The sequence below is a fragment of the Heterodontus francisci genome, chromosome 25, assembly GCF_036365525.1.
Source record: "Heterodontus francisci isolate sHetFra1 chromosome 25, sHetFra1.hap1, whole genome shotgun sequence".
Taxonomy (NCBI): Eukaryota; Metazoa; Chordata; class Chondrichthyes; order Heterodontiformes; family Heterodontidae; genus Heterodontus; species Heterodontus francisci.
The window spans coordinates 60,500,476-60,520,790 of NC_090395.1; the positions used below are offsets into that span (position 1 = coordinate 60,500,476).

At 42.7% G+C, this 20,315-nt stretch overlaps 1 protein-coding gene across 3 annotated transcripts in view; it reads left to right on the plus strand.

Annotated features, from left to right (window-relative positions):
* The window catches only part of LOC137383913 (cleavage and polyadenylation specificity factor subunit 7-like), a 124,561-nt gene that overhangs the window by 14,524 nt on the left and 89,722 nt on the right, over nt 1–20,315 (plus strand). For all 3 annotated transcript variants that reach the window (XM_068057300.1, XM_068057299.1, XM_068057298.1), the window contains exons 4-5: nt 3,978–4,123; nt 18,618–18,722. In XM_068057300.1, coding sequence (XP_067913401.1) covers nt 3,978–4,123; nt 18,618–18,722 — 251 coding nt within the window. The remainder of the gene's footprint in view (nt 1–3,977; nt 4,124–18,617; nt 18,723–20,315) is intronic.

A 20,315-nucleotide genomic window follows, 5' to 3' on the forward strand; every position in this document is an offset into this window, starting at 1 on the left:
GAAAGGAAGGAACTTGGAACAATCGTCATCACTAGGGAAAAAGTGCAGAGCAAACTATTGGGATTGAAGGCAGACAAGTATCCAGGACCTGATGGCCTACATCCTAGGGTCTTAAAGGAAGTGGCAGTGGCGATGGTGGATCCATTGGTTATAATATTCCAAAATTCCCTGGATGTGGGAAAGTGGATTGGAAAAAAAGCTAATATAACGCCCTTATTCAAAAAGGGAGGGAGGCAGAAAGTAGGAAATTATAGACCAGTTAGTTTAACATCTGTCGTTGGGAAACTGTTAGAATCCATTATTAAGGAAGTATTAACAGGACATTTAGAAAGTCAAAACTCAATCCATCAGAGGCAGCATGGTTTTATGAAGGGTAAATCGTGTTTGACGAATTTGCTAGAGTTCTTCAAAGCTGTAACAAGCAAAGTGGATAATGGGGATCCTGTAGATTTAGTATATCTGGACTTCCAGAAGGCATTTGATAAAGTGCCGCACAAAAGGTTAATACACAAAGTAAGATCACATGGGGTTAGCGGCAATTTATTAGCTTGGATAGAGGATTGGCTAACCAACAGAAAACAGAGTCGGGATAAATGGGTCTTTTTCTGGCTGGCAAGATTGTAACTAGTGGGGTACCATAGAGTTTGGTCCTCGGGCCACAACTATTTACAATCTATATTAATGACTTGCATGCAGGGATAGAAGGTGCTATAGCCAAATTTGCAGATGACACTAAAATAGGTGGGATAGTAAGTTGCAATAAAGAAATAAGAAATTTACAAATGGATATGGATATGTTAGGTGAATGGGCCCAAATTTGGCAGATGGAATTTAACGTGGATAAGTGTGAGGTCATCCATTTTGGGCAGAAGAATAGAAAGACAAATTATTACATAAATGGAGAGAAACTTCAGAATGCTTTGGTGCAGAGGGATGTGGGTGTCCTCGTGCATGATTAGCTGAAAACTGGTATGTAGGTAACGCAGGTAATAAGGAAGGCAAATGGAATTTTGGCATTTATTGCTGAAGGAATAGAGTATAAAAGTAGGGAAGTGTTGCTGCAACTGTACAAGGCATTAGTGAGATAGCACCTGGAGCATTGTGTACAGTTTTGGTCCCCTTACTTGAGGAGGGATGTAGTTGCATTGGAGGCAGTTCAGAGGAGGTTCACTAGATTGATTCCAGAGATGAGGGGTTTGTCTTATGAAGACAGATTGAGCAGTTTAGGCCTTTACTCTCCAGAGTTTATAAGAATGAGAGGAGATCTAATTGAGGTATATATGATGATTAAGGGTTTGACAAAGTAGACGTAGAGAGGATATTTCCTCTTGTGGGGCAATCTAGAACGAGAGGTCAAGGTTTTAGGATAAAGGGTAGCAGATTTAAAACAGATAAGGAGAAATTTCTTCTCTCAAAAGGTCGTGAGTCTGTGGAATTCACTACCCCGGAGTGCGGTGGATGCTGGGACATTGAGTAAATTTAAGGAGGAGATAGACAGATTTTTAATTAGTAATGGGCTGAAGGGTTATGGGGAACAGGCAGGAAAGTGGAGTTGAGGCCGAGATGAGATAAACCATGATTGTATTGAATGGCGGAGCAGGTTCGAGGGGCTGAATTGCCTACTCCTGCTCCTAGTTCTTATGACTGAGAAGGAAATATAAATTGGAGGGGGGGAATTCAGTGTCAAATCAAGTACAGAAAGAAATAATGAGGGAAAGCAAGATTGAATTGAGAGAAAAGAGACAGAGGAAAAGTTTAACTAAAATCTTTACTTAAAACTTTACAATTTTAAAATCTCCCACTAACAACTAAAACTTGAAGGAATGAGCCTCCACACCTGTGATTTCAGTGCCAGAGTGGTTGGTTGGCAGTAATTAACACTTGCTGTTAAAATGGCACACTGACTTGAAATGACTGGACTTAACTTTTCGTGGTGAATTTTGTTCATATTTATTGTGCAAATACAACAACTTCAAGGCATTGAATGCATTTCGATAGTGAGGCAGACAGCAAGATACCGTTTTTGCAAAGGTAACGGCAATGCAGTGCATCTCTGACAAAATTTTTAACCACGAATCTGCTCCTCGCGTGAAGTTACTGTACCGTTTGCGCATGATTAACAGTGAGCGCTATTTGCCTCAACATTATGACAGTAAATCCTGGTTCATTAACTACAACCTGAACGAGAAGTTGCATTTTTTATATATATATACAGTTCGTAACATAGAAAAAAAGTCCCATGGCAGTTCACACCCAACACCTGTTTATCTCTCTATCTAAAGGAGGAGATTTTAGGAGGGGTAATCGAAGGGGTGCATTTGAAGAAATGACTTGGGCTTCGGCAGGGGTTTCCACAACATGGGTTCTAGCAAGCCAATGGCACAGCTCCCAATGATGGGCCAAAGGGGGAGAGGGGCATGCAAAAAAAACTCCAAAGGCCTCAGACCCAGGTCCAGCGCTGGAACCACGGAATAGAGGTGGACGAGGATGGGTGTTGGAAACTTATGACGTCAGTGAGATCACTAATGTTAAAAATATGAGATATGACCCTCAAGACCAATTTAAAGAATTGCACAGCAAGCTTTCACATTAAGACTTTTATTCTAACTAAACTAAAAGAAAACCCCATTAACTCAATAGTACTTTAAGTTGCTGATACCCAAATTACAAATTCAAACACTCAAAACTTCACACCGTACTTGTATGTTGCACAGTCATCTTTAATGGTGAAATCTTTGCGGTTAAAAGTCGCAAACTCCCCCAGTTGCAATAGATTGGATCTCCCAAAACCTCTTCAAAATCCATGTCCCCTTCGCTCACTTCGAGCATTTCTGACCCAGACATCCAAGGCGATTCCTGGTGATCATGTTGGACTTTTACTTCTCCGCAAACTTCAACTTTCAAAACAAGTTCAAGTCTTCGCGGCCTTTCAACCTATCGGGGTTCCGAGAGCAGGTGTGTCACCCTCTGTGTCATGCGTGCCCTCTGTCTCTGGGTGTCGTGTCCGATTTAAGGGCCTCTTGCCGCCACTGCTGGGATCTTACAGTTGTTGGGGGGGGTGGAAGGCGAGGGGCTCTGCTGCGTGGAGAAGATGCCTTGTACAACACGGTGCCCTCTGCACAGGGTGGGGTGGGGGGGAGCGCCTCCTTCATGGGCAATTTGTGGCCTACGGAGGATCCCCACTGGGAATGCCTTGACCCCTGGGACTCCCTCCCCCACCACACACAAAAAAACCTTTGTCAGGACTGGCCCTGGCGACCCCGCCTCGTCCACCTCTATTCCTCGGTTCCAGCGCTGGGCCTGGGTCTGAGGCCTTTGCAGTACTGGCAGTGGCCACTGCTCCCGGTGGCACTGCTGGCCCTGTGATTGGCCGGCATCTCTTGGATGCGGGATCTCTTTTCCTTTTAAAGACGTTAAAGGGACGAGGTCCTGCCTCCTGAAACTTTGATTTTTGAAAGACCGGAGGATTGATGCCGGGGTGGTGAGGTGGGGGGGGGGGGTGTCTGTGGCGGGTGCAGGGTGGTGGTGGAGGCACTAAAAGGCAGAGGCGGGGTTCCTCCCGCCTTTTTGGCCCAGTGCCGGGAGCCTCACCTCCACAAAAGAAATCCAGCCCACTGTCTCCTTATTTACGACCTGGAAGGGTGGAACCCATTGTTCTGTTTTTCAAAACAAAAGTCTTTGATCTACATTCTGTGTTGTCCTGGTCACCCAAGATTTCTATTGTGTCCTTAAGCAGAGGAGATGAGGTTACCTGACATCTTGGACTCCATTTTAAGCTTTACAAAATCACAGTTTTTAAAGCACAATCATGTTTCAAAGTCCAACATTCAGAACAAAACTCCGCTTAGGCCATACACACACACACATGCTAAATAAAATGATGATCTGTCTCAGGCTGTATAAAGCTAATGTGGCCAACTGTTGTCATTGAATTTCTTATTTTGGATTTACAAATTAACCTTTATTGTCTTTTGTAGGTTTGTCAGAGTGAATTTGTCTTCAGATTGGGATACAAACAGACTGTTAAAGATGCTTCCTAACAAAGAAGTTCACGGAAGGACCCCTGATGTTCGCCATTTTACCACAGAAAATCGCCAATATTTTGAAACCCAATTCTTAAATGGTGAGTTTTCTGCAGACTAAACATTTGACGTTCTAGTCAACTGGCAGTTTCAGGCATCTGGCTGATCAACTAGGTTATAGAGCTTTTAGTTGTTGAATAATATTAGGGTTATTGTTGTACTTAACAGTTTTATTTAAGTTAGCAGGTGAGTCAACTTTACCTGAAACTCTACCTCAGATTTTTTCACTGAGACTAGTGATAGGGCTGCTGCCCATCTGGCCTAGAATTTATATGGCTGAGTTTTTAATGTAAAGGACAGGATTTCCACTTCTCTCATCCTTAAAGGAGTCAAAAATAAATTAGAAATAAATATAGGAAGTTCTCAATGTTAAATTAGTAACACACCCATTGCTGGGACAGAGTTTGTTATTTTGAAATATGTGAGAACCTGAATAGATTGTGGAATGATGTTGCTGTACACTTCTTGGGGAGTGCTTTTCATGGATTTATTAAACCAAGGCCCTGTCTGCTTGTTCAGGTGGACATTGAAAGAAAGCATGGCAGAATTTGTAAAAAAAAAGTCAGTCTTCCTGATGGCTTGACTGACATTCCTTCCTCAAACTGGTACCATTAATAAACAACTGATCATCTCACTGCTGTTTATGGGATGTTGTAGAATGGTTGCTCTGCCTGCCTGTAAAAGATACTCCATTTCAAAAATTACACTGTTTGGAGCGCTTAGAGGGGACTTGCAGGCGGTTCCATGTGGTTGCTGCCCTCGCCCTTCTAGGCGATGGTAGGCGTTGCTGAAGAAGCATTGGCCGAGTTGCTGCAGTGCATCTTATAGATGTGGACATTATAGCCATGGTGTGCTGATGGTGGAAGGAATGAATGAATGTTTAAGGTAATTTGGACAGGAGAATTGTAAGAACCAATCTCACTGCTTCAGGTCATATTATACCACCTTTTTGTACTGTAGAGAGAGAGTTGAACACTAGAAGACTGCCAGGCAATCTCTGGCTTGCTTCCCATGCCGTGTGCTTGTTAGGTTAAAGAGTGGAAGATTTGGCAGCTCAATATATGTCTACAGAGGTGGTTCAGGAGGAATGGATTTACAGGTTTGGGGAGAAAGCAGGATTAAACAAACTGCTGGTGTAGAAGCAGAAGATTTAGTTGAAATAAATAGTTGGAAATATTCCCAGATAAGAAAGAAGGTGGTTTGAGGTTGGGGTGGGGGAGAGAACATTTGCAGAACAGGTGAAGGATATCAAATTACATGAGAATTGGCAGAAAGAATAAGGGTTGATTTTACAAGAATTGGCATCAGCTTTGAGTAGTATGTTTGTGATTTCACAAAGCATCTAAGCATAATTGGAGAGTTGGAAGTATTAACTATGGAACCATAGAGACATGTCTTGGGTTTACACAGGATGAAAACTTCTATCTTAACAACTGGGAATATTGAGCGAGGGAACAGAATGGTGGACTGACTGTTACATTCTAGTGCTAGGATAGAATCTTTAAGGATGTTCTAGTAGGTTGAATTAAGACAATCCAGTTGTGGGAATGGAAATTGTTAATTCTGATTACAATGTGGGTCACTAAACAGCAGAAAATGGATAGAGATGGAGAATTTCTCATTTAATTTGATATCTCTTGCCCCTCATGCAAAAAAGATCACCTCAAAGTCTTACACTCTTCCTTTATCTGGTAATATTTTCTTTCTCTTTATTTCAACTAAGTCTGCTTCTACTCTAGCAGTTTGTTTAATCCTGTTTCTCCCCAAACTTGTGAATCCATGCCTCCTGAACCACCTCTGCAGCCACACCTCAAGCTCCCTAATCTTCCTTTCTAATCTGACTAGCATATGGCATGGGCAGCAAGCCACAGAAATTTGAACTATTCAAAAACTGCAGAGTAATAATACTGGGATATTTTAACTATTCTAAGGTGGACTGGGATAAAGGTCAAAGAGGGGAGTGCCTTTTACAGTGTACTGAAGATTGCTTCCGGGATGGATGTTTTTTGTAAAACAAGTCAAGAAACATTTTGCTTGAATTGGTTCTTGGAAATGATGTGGGACAAATAACAAAAGTGAGAGTAGGAGAGCAGTTTGAAAATATCTGCCATAACATTAAGCTTAAAATAGAACAGGATAATGAGTCAAAGATAAAGGTGCTAGACTGGAATATTCAATGAAATATGAAGGCATCTGACCCAGGAAAAGTTCGTGAACGGCAATAGGGATCCTCAATATGAGATGGATAGAGTACAAAATCAGTATATTCTTAAGATGAAATGGAATTGAATCATGGATAAATAGAGAGATGTAAACTTAAAGGGGGTCTTGTGATTTTCTTTATTTGGTATGGGGAATAGTGGCGTGGTGAGTGAAACAGGAGATTAGATGGCTAAAAGGAATGTTGGGATAAAGTCTGGCAGATAAGACGAAAGAAATAGTATGGGGTTTTAGAGGTATATTGAAAATAATATAATAATTACAGGGTGGGACTATGATACATTTTGGAGGGTGAACATGAGGGCATGCACAATAAATGGTAAAACATTAAAATAAATACAAAAGTTAGAAGATTTAGGGATTAAGATGCACAAATCTTTTAAAAATAGAGGAACAACTTGATAACACTTTTTAAAAAAAAAAGTAGGTGGGATCCTAGGTTTTATAAGTGGTGTAGAACACAAAAATCAAGTTAATACTAATCTAACTGTTAATGATCTCAGAGACTCTTAACTTTGAAGCAAGAGATATCAACTTCCCAGACCGATTTAAAGCATTAAATGACAAGATTTCACATTTTAAGACTTTAATCTCTGGCATCCTTTCATCTATGAAAGATGATGGACACACAGCAAACAATACATTTAGGTAGGGTGTCTTCTCCTGATCCACCTTGCGATGGCTGTGAATGGTATTCTTAAGAGGCAGGTTCTGCCTCAAGTGCGGCATGTGAAGCTGTGAAATAACACTCAGTTGTTGTTTTTGACATTGGCGTCTGTTGCCCAGCTATTGTAGCAACTGGTCATCGTAGTAGTACACACCAGTCCACAGGATCTGTCACTATTTCCCTCTTTCGCCAGCTTGTGACTCCCAAGTGCAGTAGTCAACATTTAGGCTCTCGTCATGCTTGCAAGCATCCTTGAAGCAGAGCTTTGGGTACCCCGCTGGTCATCTGGCCCCAGCTACCTCACCAAACAGAAGGTCCTTGGGTATGCGACCATCTTCCATCCTGCGGACGTGTCTAATCTACTGAAGCCGCCTCTGTTTGATTAGTGCCAACACACTTGGGAGCTCTGCCTTTGAGAGGACTGCCGCATCTGTAATTTTGTCCTGCCAGGATATACCCATAATGGGCCACAGACAGCGAAGATGGAAATTATTGAGCTACTTTTTCTGGTAGCTGTAAGTTGCTCATGTTTCACCACCATACAGCAAGGTGCTGAGAGCACAGGCCTTATAAACCATCAACTTGGTCCTAAGGTTCAGCTTGGTGTTATCCCATGCATGTTTTGCAAGTCGGCCAAAGATGAAAGCTGCTTTCCCTGTGTGTATTGAACTCTGTGTCAAGGAGCAGATTGTCACTGTGGATCCAAGGTAGCAGAATTTACTAACCACTTCAGTGGCATGTTATTTAGTGTGTTCAGGGGCGGAGATTCAACAGCTTGGCCCATGACCACAAGTTTCTTGACACTTATAGTCAAGGAGAACAAGTTACAGGCACAGGAGAAACAATCCATGAGTCCTTGTAGCTGAGTTTCCTTGAGTGACGAACGCCGCATCATCAGCACAGAGGAGTTCTTGGATCAGGATGTGATTCATTTTTGTCTTTGCTTTCGGACATTATAGGTTGTAGAGTTTGCCATATGACTTAGTGTGCAAGTAGACTCCTTCCATATCTGCAGGGAAGGCAAAGACGACGCTGTCTGCAAGTAAATGGAGTATTTTAAGTGACCCTAGCGAAGGCCTTCCCTGTGATGCTAAGGAGTGAGATGCCCCATGTAGTTTAGATTAGATTAGAGATACAGCACTGAAACAGGCCCTTCGGCCCACCGAGTCTGTGCCGAACATCAACCACCCATTTATACTAATCCTACACTAATCCCATAGTTGTTGCAGTCTCCTCTGCCGCCTTTGTTTTTGTATAGTGTGATTGTTTTTGACATCATGCATCTCCTGTGGAACAGAGCCTATTTTCCAGCAGAGAAGGAGAACATCATAAAGGTGTGGCAATAAATGAGACTTTCTGTGCTTGAGCAGTTTGGCTTGGGATTCTGTCCTTGCATGGTGCCCTTCTGTTGGCTCGGCAGTCTATAGCCTTCTTGAGCTCCGGTGATGAGGATTCTTCACCTAACTCTTCCATGACAGGAAGTTGCAGGAGAGCATCGAGCACAGACTGGGAGATGCCCGACTCACTGGAGTGCAGCTCACAATAGTGTTCAGCCCTGCGGGACATCTGTTTACTTCTGTCAGTGAGTACTTCGCCATCTGCCGACTTCAGGGGAACAACTTTGGTGATGGCAGGGCCAAGTGCCCTCTTGATCCCTTTGTAAATAGCTCATAGATATCCTTTGTCACATGCCGTTTGGATTTCTTGACCTAAGCTGATCCAGCATTTGTGCAGTATCTCATTCCTTTGCATAGTTGCCTTGGCTACTTTCAGGTCATGCAGTGTCTTAGCTGTTGGGTTTATGTTGTGCATCACGTAGGCTTTGATTTCGGATCAATGACCGATTTATCACCTGCGCTGAGTTGGCCTCAAACCCGCCCTTGTTGCGGGTTCCGCCTTGACCAAATGTGCTGCTGCTGTCTCGTAGATGATTGAGCTTAGTGACGTCCAAGCTTCTTCAGTGCCTGCATCGGTGCTTCCCATTAAGCCTTTGATGGGTAGCAAGAGTTCTAGCAACAGTACAAATTGCTGATATTTGGCATCATTGCTTATGCAAGGGATGTTGCTGTGTGGCGGGCTGTCGTGTTTGGAGCTGCAGAACTTTCTGGGGTGCAGTGTTACAACTGACTGCTGCAGTCAAAGCCCCCAATCAAAATACACGATTCTGATTTATTTATTTAGCGATGCAGCACTGAAATAGGCCCTTCGGCCCACCGAGTCAGTGCCGACCATCAACCACCCATTTATACTAATCCTACATTAACCCATATTCCTACCACATCCCCACCTTCCCTCAATTCCCCTACCACCTACCTATACTAGGGGCAATTTATAATGGCCAATTAACCTATCAACCTGCAAGTCTTTGGCTGCGGGAGGAAACCGGAGCACCCAGTGAAAACCCACGCAGTCACAGGGAGAACTTGCAAACTCCGCCCAGGCAGTACCCAGAATTGAACCCGGGTCGCTGGAGCTGTGAGGCTGCGGTGCTAACCACTGCGCCACTGTGCTGGTGGGAGAAACGCACTGTTAGGCAATCTGTGGAGGGATGAGATTGAACTAACATCATTTTAAACCTTCCAAATTAATGAAAGACCCAGCCAAGTTGTACCATCTATTAATCCCCGAATGAGGCTATCCAAACCAGGTGTCTTTTACATCAACAAATTAATGGTTTAATTAGAAAAACTAAATTCTTAAACACTACAAAGATATAAACAACATTTAAAATAGAAAAAATCAGTCCTTGCAGATTTACACTTGCCGAATGTGGAACAGTTCAAGGTTGCTTGAAGTCCTCTCAACCATCCGATGGGGGGGAAAAAGGTTCTTCAACAGTAGAACAGTCTGTAGTCTAATTCAGAAGTTGAAATTGATGCTTTTCTTCTCCAGTGTTGAATTTCAACAATTAACAACTTTCAAACACTTTTTAAATTAATCAGTTTGGCTTTAGAACTTTTTTGAGGGATAAAAGATTGTCACAGTCTAACTTCCCTTCCTTCAGTTTAAATGATCATAGATCTTTGTTTTGGCTTGACTTTTTAGGATTTTAGAGTCATAGAGAGATACAGCACTGAAACAGGCCCTTCGGCCCACCAAGTCTGTACTGACCATCAACCACCCATTTATACTGATCCTACATTAATCCCATATTCCCTACCACATCCCTACCTACCTACATTCGGGGCAATTTACAATGGCCAATTTACCTATCAACCTGCAAGTCTTTGGCTGTGGGAGGAAACCGGAGCACCTGGCGGAAACCCACGCGGTCACAGGGAGAACTTGCAAACTCCACACGGGCAGTACCCAGAACTGAACCCGGGTCGCTGGAGCTGTGAGGCTGCGGTGCTAACCGCTGCGCTGCCCTTAATGATAAATAAACAGACTAAATTCTCTTCTCTTCCTTTAGTTTAAATGGTCTGAGAGCGCTCCTTTCAGGTGCTAAACACAATGCCTGTTTTTCCATTGGAACAGTCTGTATCCATTATAAGCTAGTTCAAAATTAAATTGTAACAATGTATCTCTCGATCTCTGGACCTGAGTGGCTGATTGTATCCCGGGCAATGAGAATGCATTCTTTGACTCAGTCTTTGGAGTCTACTGCCTTAAAGTAGTCTTAAAGGCACACCGTATTCTTCCAGGAAAAAAAAACTACAGGGTCATAACACCTGTGCCCCTAGCGGAATGAAACGCCATTCCTGAAATGCATTTCATGACAATGGGTAAAAAAATACAAATTGGAAAAAAGCTAACTCTTTTTCCTGCATTTACAGGCCTACACTTTCCTAAAATGCTAAGACTACAGCAAGAAGTTCCACCAGAACATTTTGGCTTTAAAATTTTAAAAGTTTGTCCCAATTAACCCATTTCAAATTTCCAATTCGGTATTCCGAATTCCCCTATGTCCTGCAAAAGGAATGTCGTGTGTTAACCTTAATAATCCTTGTCGATTATTTAAGTGGTACCACTATCTGTACAACAACTGTCCAGTCTTTGACAGGTTTATGAGGCGGTCTGCATTTGCTCCTCAAAACCCCGTTTGCCACATAATAGCCTCTGGAACTCATTTCGCCTCAGCTTCTGACAGAGCCGTCTGTGCTATTCGGTATATCTCTGGATCAGTTTGCTGTGCTGCAATGATAGACGATCTGTTAAACATCTCATTTGGATTATCTAAATCCTCAAAAAAGGTTTCAGATGCTTGGCTATCTGTGATGCCCCTTTTGCCTCCAACAATGGATCCTATTTTGCCATTTCTCAGGTAACTACACCGGAGGAAATATTCCCGGAACTTCCTCTAATTGCTCCGTTTCCCTAATTTCACTTGGTTCCTCTGTAACTATAGGAAAAATTGATATTTTTGATCCAACCAGATCAATTCCCTTTACTGGTAAACTGTGGACAACACCTACAGTAACTATCCCAGATATTAAGTCACTCTCTAGGTATACTTTATATAAAGGTACAGGTATATACTCCCCGCCAATTCCATTAACTAAAACTTAAGCGTTCAAGGCACTTTCTGGTGGAAACCTTAATATCTTTCCCCAGCAAGTGAGTTTGGGTTGCTACTGTGTCCCTGAGCATAATAGGTTTTTCTGCCTCACTTACAGGATACGGAGTTACTCTCCCCTTTGACAAAAATTCATTATAACTTTCAGGTATTTGTTTCTTAACCTTGACACTCCTTTTAGTTTTAGGATCTGGTTTCACATTCACAGCTGTCATTAAAGCTGTAGCCTGGTCTGCTATACTTTCAGTCAGAGTCTTTTCCTCCGCACTAACTTTGCGTGCCCCAACAAGTCCTATGGGTTTACCTCGCAATTTCCAGCACTTTGAACGAAGATGACCCATTTTGTTGCAATGATAACACTTCGACTTGCGAACCTCAATTCTACCCTCGGCACCTTCCTTTCTGACCTGAGGAGGTAATCCTGGGGCATTCTCAGCGTTCTTTCCTATCCCCGGCTACTTGCCTTCCTTTCACTCCCACTTTCTATCCTCTTCGGGTTTACGGGGGTGACGGATGAAAGAGTTTGGCGTATTCACAAGCTTAAAGTCATCAGCAATCTCTGCTGTTTGCCTAGCTTTCAAAACTTTCAGGTTATCTGAGTTCTCGCTACTGAAGGAATGAAGTTTTTAAACTCTTCTAAGAGAATCAGTTCTTGAAGGTTCTCGTATGTGGTTTCTATTTTTAATGCCTGTACCCAATGGTCAAAAATCATTTGCTTCACCCTCTCATATTCTAAATATTTCTGCCCAGCCAATCTCTAAGTTCCGAAGCTTCAGGGACTAACTCATATGCAGCGAGAATAGCCTTTTTGCCATTTCATAATCTGCCGAAGCCTCTTCAGAAAGCGTGGCATAAGCATCATGAGCGCTGCCTACCAACCTGCCTTGAATAAGCAGTGTCCAGTTTTCTTTTGGGCCATTTCATTTGTTTGGCTGTTTTTTCAAAATATATGAAAAATGCCTCTACATCCCTTTCCTCGAACTTGGGAAGAGCCTGCATAAATTGAAACAACTTCTCGCTGGGTCCTGATCTTTTTTAGATTAGAGATACAGCACTGAAACAGGCCCTTCGGCCCACCGAGTCTGTGCTGAACATCAACCACCCATTTATCAACCACCCATCCTACACCAATCCCATATTCCTACCAAACATCCCCACCTGTCCCTATATTTCCCTACCACCTACCTATACTAGTGACAATTTATAATGGCCAATGTATCTATCAACCTGCAAGTCTTTTGGCTTGTGGGAGGAAACCGGAGCACCCGGAGAAAACCCACGCAGAAACAGGGAGAACTTGCAAACTCCACACAGGCAGTACCCGGAATCGAACCCGGGTCCTTGGAGCTGTGAGGCTGCGGTGCTAACCACTGCGCCACTGTGCCGCCCTAAATTCAGATTCTTCCTGACCCGAATTTTCCCTGGATTCAAGACAACCCTCTTGTCTTAGTTCCATCTCTTTTGACTTAAATTCTTCTTTCCTCTTTTTTTCCAATTCCAGTTTTCTTAATTCTTTTTCAGCCTTAAATTTTTTACCTTTCTAACTGAATCCTAGCCAGTACCACTGCATCACACACTGACCTACTACCTTCTTGTCTGTCTTATTCTCTTTCTTGTTCCTCGTATTCCCCTTCAGCTTCTTCTTCATTATCGTTGTCATTCTCTACCAATTCCGGATGTTTGGCCATTATGCCAATTTTTTTTTTTGGCACCTGATTTCAATTCCAATCCCCCAATTTCGCTGCCAATTCTTTTAATTTGTTTTTAAAGTTATCAAGTCACTCGGAAATATTCTGCTTTCCCAAAAAGTCTGCTACAACCACAAATGCCATTACAATGGTATAATCTGTACCTTATATAAAAGACCTGGTTCTTTTATTTTTTTAATTGGTGTCCGATTTTCCAATTGCTATGATCCCAGACAAAAAGAAATTAAATATGATGCCAAATGCAAGAGCCCAATTTAAACGTAATCTCAGAAGCGAGTAATTAATGATTCCAAATGCAAGCCCCTAATTAATGTGATTCAGATCCCGGACGAGAAAGCCAATTAATATGTTACGACCAACCGCTCCAGTCTAAGCCCCCAATCAAAGTATACGATTCTGATTGTGGTGGGAGAAACGCACTGTTAATTCAATCCCGTTCCCCCCCCATAGATCGCCTAACATATCATTTTAAACCCTCCAAATTAAAGAAAGACCCAACCAAGTTGTACCATCTATTAATCCTCGAATGAGACTAACCAAACCAGGTGTCTTTTACATCAACAAATTAACTGTTTAATTAGAAAAACTAAATTCTTAAACACTACAAAGATATAAACAACATTTAAAATAGAAAAAAATTAGAGTCCTTGCAGATTTACGCTCCTGCCGATGTGAAACAGTTCAAGGTTGCTTGAAGTCCTCTCAGCCGTCCAATGGGGGGGGGGGGAAAGGTTCTTCAACAGTAGAACAGTCTGTAGTCTAATTCAGAAGATGAAATTGATGATTTCCTTCTCCAGCAATAAATTTCAACAATTAACGACTTGCAGATATTTTTTAATGAATCAATTTGGCTCTAGAATTTTTTTTGAGGGATAAAAGATTGTCACAGTCTAACTTCCCTTCCTTCAGTTTAAATGATCAGAGATCTCTGTTTTGACTTGACTTTTTAGAATTTTGAGAGCGGCTAAATTCTCTTCAGTTTAAATGGTCTGAGAGCACTCCTTTCAGGTGCTAACACAGCTGTCTGTTTCTCTGTTGGAACGGTCCGTTTCCACATATAAGCCAGTTCAAAATTAAATTGTAACAATGTATCTCTTGATCTCCGGTCCTGAATGGCTGTATACCGGACAATGACAATGCATTCTTTGACTCGGTCTTTGGAGCTTTCTGCCTTAAAGCAGTACTGCACCCTTTCCAGCCTTGAAGGCACACTGCATTCTTCCTGAAAAAAACTAGAGTCACAACAGCAGCTTCGCTCTACTGCTGACGAGTGTGGTCACTGTCGTAATCTGCACTATGGTAGGTGTGGGTGTGAAGAATACTGGGCAGATCACACCACCTTGTGATGACTAGGTCTAGTTGGTGCCAATGACCAGACCTTGGGTGACGCCATGATCCCTTGTGGCAATGTCTGCCTTGGTAGAAGGTTTTGATGCAGAGCTCATTCAGGGCACAAAGCTGAAAGACATCCCATTATTGTTGATCTTACCCACCCCATGATGACCGAGGTACGTTGGTTATGAATCACCGATCTGCCCAACACATGCATTGAAGTCACCCAGGATGAACAGCCTCTCGTCCATTGGGATGTTCCTCAGAACATCACCTAGGGAATCATAGAAATGCTCTTTATCTGAGATGCTGGCGTTCAGAGTTGGTGCGTAGGCGCATATTATGTTGATTGTGCCTCCATCAGATGATGAGCGCAAAGAGATGAGGTGTTCTGAGGTTGCTACTGATGGCTCAATTGACTGTGTCAGCCGGTTGCTTACTGTGAAGCCTACACCATACTCACGGCAGTCATCAGCGCTCTTTCCATGCCAGTAGAAGGTGTAATTAGCCTCGAATAGAGCCTGTGTTGGCTGATTAGCAGTATCGATACCAAGCTTGTGTAGCTCACTGGCAGTCAGTTATTTTATGTACACTTGCTGTGGATTGTTGTTCGTTCCAGGGCACATGGTCCTCACATTCCAGCTTCCAAGCTGAAAGGTTGCTTTTCTTTTGTTTGCTGCATAGCTATGGCATGGTTTTAAGAGGTGCCGACTTGGCTAACATTTGCACCCCCCCCCCCCCCCCCACCCCCCACCCCGACCTCATATAGGCTGGTGTGCAGAGGAAAGATGAAAGTTATACGTCTGGGGCCTATTTGGTTTTAGGCGTTGCCAGAATGTGCTAACTTGAGGGAAGCATCAACTGCCTAGTGAGACTGCAGTCCAGATTTTGTTGGGTTTACTCCCTTAGCCATTAACTCTTGATGGTTTTTAATGTTGAAGGTGCCAACTGGCAGGGCTCAAGATTGGCACAAGAGTGGTTGTGATCTTGTCCTCCAGGTGTGCAAAGGGAGCAGCTACAAGTCGTTGCTTCCCATCTCCATGTTGCCACCTCCATCCTCTAAACCCTAAAACTACTCTGCCCTCAGGTGGTTGGTCTGCGATGACTACAGGTCGCTTGACTAGTTCGCAAAGGAGTTAACTCCGCACAGGTGAGGAATGGGCTGAAGCAGAAAAGCCAGGATAAACAATGGCCAGTCACAGGCTCAGCAGGAGACTAAAATCTCTCAATCACAGCAGTGGTGGGGGAAGGGCAGTAAACTGATCCAAGTCCATAGCAAAAGCAGCATCTTGATGATAAGTCTGGAAATTTTAAAGCTAAGTTCAAAATGATTTAGATCTTTGAAACTTTAACAACTAACCTAAAAATCAACATTAACTAAACACCACTTAGTAGATAGCAAGTACACTAAGTTAATGGGAAATACCTTCCTCTATAACTTATTAATGCACTCAAAAACCCCACATCACATTTATACGTTGGTGTTCTCATCGAAAAAGGTATCGTTGCCATTAAACTCCAACTGCTTCTGGTTGCAATGGGTTGGATCTCCCAGTGTCCTTATTTTAAAAAAAAAAATGTGCTCTTCGTTTACTACTTCTGAGCACATTTGACTAGTCTTCCGTTAATAAGGCAATCTCTGGTGACCCTGTTGGCCTTTTCTCCTCTGCAGACCTCAACTTCCAAACTAGGTTCTAATCTTTAGTAGCCTTTTGCTGTTTTCTTAGGCAGTCCCTCGGGAACGAGGATGACTTTCTTCCACTCCAGGGTATTGGGTCCTTAGGTGACTAAATAGTCCAATTCTGGATCCGCACACTCTGCCACAGGCAGGGCAGGTGGTGTTTGGTGAGGCGAGTGAATGGGATGCTCGAAATTCTGAACGCTCCTTCTGCTGTTTGCACTAGGTCGCTGCCTGGGCGTGCCGATGTTGTTCAAACTGGCTGGCAGCTTCGCGGATGCTTCTCCATTTTGGGTGGTCTCGGGCAAGAGATTCCCACGAATCAGTGGAGATGTCACATTTTTTCAGGGAGGCTTTGAGGACATCCTTGTAGCGTTTCCTCTGCCTTCCTGGTAGCCTCTTGCCGTGACGGAGCTTGGAGTAGAAAGCTTGTTTTGGATTTCTTCTGTCAGGCAAGTGGACGATGCGCTCCGCCCAATATAACTGACTAGCCATGACCAGTGTCTCGATACTGGGGGTATTGGCCTGAGAGAGGACACTGATATTGGAGTGCCTGTCCTGCCACTGAGTTTGCCAGATCTTGCAGAGGCACCGCTAGTGATATCTCTCCAGGGTTCTGACATGTCTGCTGTACAGTGTCCATGTTTCCGACGCATACAGGAGGGCAAGTAACACTGCGGTCCTGTAGACATGAGCTTGGTGTCAGTGAACTGAGAGCAGCTGTTTTTCCCTCCCCCTCTCGGCTGCACTGCTCTGCTGATCTTCCTTCCAGCCTCCAGACCTAAGAAAGCCTGTTGCATTTATCCAGATCAAAAAGTCAATAGTTGTTTGTTACAATTGCAACTGTAATTTGCATTTTGAAGCCCCTGGCTCCCTGTTTACCATGCGAGTTGGAGAGTGAAACCCATTGTCCTTTTTAAGTGTTGCAACCTTGCACCTTGCTTTCAAAAGGGTCTTTGATCTGGATTCCTTGTTGTCATGGTAACCAAGACCCCTGGATTGTCATTGGGCAGAATTGGTGTCAGGTCACATGTCTCTGAATATCCATTTTACTGTGCATTAAAGATGACAGTTTTTAAAACATAACCATACTACAAAGTCCAGCATAATATGCAAATCACTTAAGAAAAAAGGAACTTGCATTTATATAGCACCTTTCATAACTTCAGTTCCCAAAGTGCTTTGTAGCCAATTATGTAATTTTGAAGTGTAACTACATTTGTAATGTAAAAACGGGGCCAATTTGCACACAGTAATGTTCTACAAACAGGAATAAAGTAATTACCAGATAATCTATCCCTCAATCGACATCGCTAAAAATAAATATTGTCCAGGACAGCGGGGATGGCTCCCTTGCTGTTTGAACAGTGCCATGGGATCTTTTATGTCCACTTGAGATTGCAGAAGGGACCTCCCTCAGTTTAACATCTCATGTACAATTGTCAGCCTTGCTTACATGCTTTAGTCTCTGGAGTAGGACTTGAATCCAACCTTCTGACCCAGAGGCAAAAGTGCTACCACAGAGGCAAGGCTTGACACATTTAGAATTTTGTGTTCAGCTTACATACGCGCATACTAATTAGGAGCAGAGGTAGGCCGTTCGGCCTCTCGAGCCTGCTCCACCATTCAATAAGATCATAGCTGATCTGTTTGTGTCTCGAATTCCACACTCCCATCTACCCCCCCCCTCCCCCCCCACCATATTACCTTTGATCCCCTTGCCTAACAAGAATCTATCTACCTCTGCCGTCAAAATATTCAATGACCCCGCCTCCACCACCTTCTGAGGCAGAGTTCCAAAGTCGCACAACACTCAGAAAATTTCTCCTCATCTCTGTCCTAAAAGGGCGACCCCTAATTTTAGAACAGTGCTCCCTAGTTCTAGACTCACCCAGGAGAGGAAACATCCTTTCCACATCCACCTTGTTGAGGATTTTTTAAACTTCAATCAAGTCTCTCCTCTTTTCTAAACTCCAGTGTAAACAAGTCCAGTCTGTTCAACCTTTCTTCATAAGACAACCCGCTCATTCCAGGCATCAATCTAGCAAACCTCCTCTGAACTGCCTCCAATGCATTTATATCCTTCCTTAAATAAGGAGACCAAGGTTTAGGGCACCTAAATTCAGGAAAAATGGTAAGGCCTTGGTGAGGGTGCAGCATAGCAGCATTTCGTCGATACCGGGGATGAGAGGCTTTAGATGTGAAGGGAAACTGGAACTGGCTTCTGTAGATGAGGGAAGATTAAGAGGCAATCTGTCAGACTCGCTCAAAATTGGAAGTTTTGTTGGAGCAAACCATGCTTTTTTACGGGTAAGTAGGAACAAGGAAGTGGGATTAGCTGCGGATCGCTGGTTGTATTCCTTTTACTGTTCAAGGTGTCTGTTCCATCAATACAATATTCTGTATCTTACAGCAATGGAAAAATCAAAGCTGCATTTAGCACAGGATGATACTTTTGATGAGCCTTATGAAGATGACAGCCAGTTTGCATATGATCCTTCAATCGAAGCAATTGAAGGTATGATTAACCCATTATTATATTCTCATACCGTTATTTTACCTGTCTGGCCTTCTCTTGTTTTGTAATTCGTTTGTAGGATGGGGGTGTCTGGAGTCCTATTTAGGCCAGACCAGTTAAGGACAGCAGATTTCCTTCCCTAAAGGACATTAGCGAACCAGATGGGTTTTTACAACAATTGACAATGGTTTCATGGTCACCACTAGATTAGCTTTTTTTTTAATTTCCAGATTTATTAATTGAATTCAAATTTCACCATCTGCCATGGGATTTGAACTCATGTCCTCTATTAGCCTGGGCTCTGGATTACTAGTCCAGTGACGTTACCACTACGCCACTGCCTCCCCTCTCTCACGCACTCCCCATGTTTTCATTTGTTTCTACTTGCTAATTACTCTCCCTGTCCTGAAGGCATTGGCTGCTTGCTGACCTTTAGTTCAACAATTACTGGTTACCTCCATTGCATTGCCCAAATGGTCATTATCTCTGGGTGAACATTGACTATGGATGTTAAAGGCTTTTTCATCCTGGGAGTATCACAGCCAAGCACAAACCTGTCCTCTGAGACCATAACGCCTGTGTGCTGCAGGACAGTGATTCAGAGTGGGAGCATTGGCTCAGTTTGCCCTTCTAAGCATCTGAACAACAGACCAATTATACCAGAGTACTTTTGCCCTGATTAAGATCAGTTAACTGAGCATGGAGCAGGATTAACCCTGGTAATTCCCTTGTTTTGCATCGCTGCTTGCTGGATAAAGTTGTTGAGTCATTTGAGGATGCTTTATCCCCACCCATCTAGTTTGTTCAATTGTGTGATTGAATACTGGGAATAGTGCTTTGAGTGGTCAAATCTGCTCATCAACACCTCCCTCTTTTGAAAGAAAGTGGAACATTGCAATCGTTTTTTTTATTGTGTAATAGCCAAGAAGTAGCAAACAACTTTGAATGTTTAGATCCTGTGATCATTTGGAAGATTCAGGAAGTAATTTAGAACATAAAATGGCATGGAATGAAAAGATTATTGAGTCAATGAACACAATAACCAGAGTTCTTCCAGTGAATATGTATAATTTGTCTTATTGTGTATTGTATTTAATTTAGTCTCCCAAAAAAAATCTACCAATAGGGTAATAAACGTCCCTATATAGAATTAGTATTATGAACAAATATAATGTAGCAGTGGTACTTAACATATTCTGCGATTTCCACATTGGAATGACTTGCTTATTCTAAGGGCATTCCACAGACCTTTCTATAAATTAAAACCTTCTGTATATCTGTGGCACATACAATATTTTAAATGACAATCTTTCCAAAATATCTTAGAATTTTGTAAATAGTTGAATTTATGCAAAACATTTCATTGTACAAATTTAGTGAAAAATGTCTTTTTTTTTTAAAAAAAAGCTTAAATGCAGGCATTCCTTTTTAGTACCAAAATAGCATGACTGTTCAGACCATGGAAATGCCTTTCATGGAAAATGTGCTTGACACACTGCTAATGGATGCACTTGTTGCACTATATTGATTTTTATTTTCAGCTGCTCACTCCCTTTGTAGCAATTTTCCTAGCACTTATGTGTGTTGGATTAA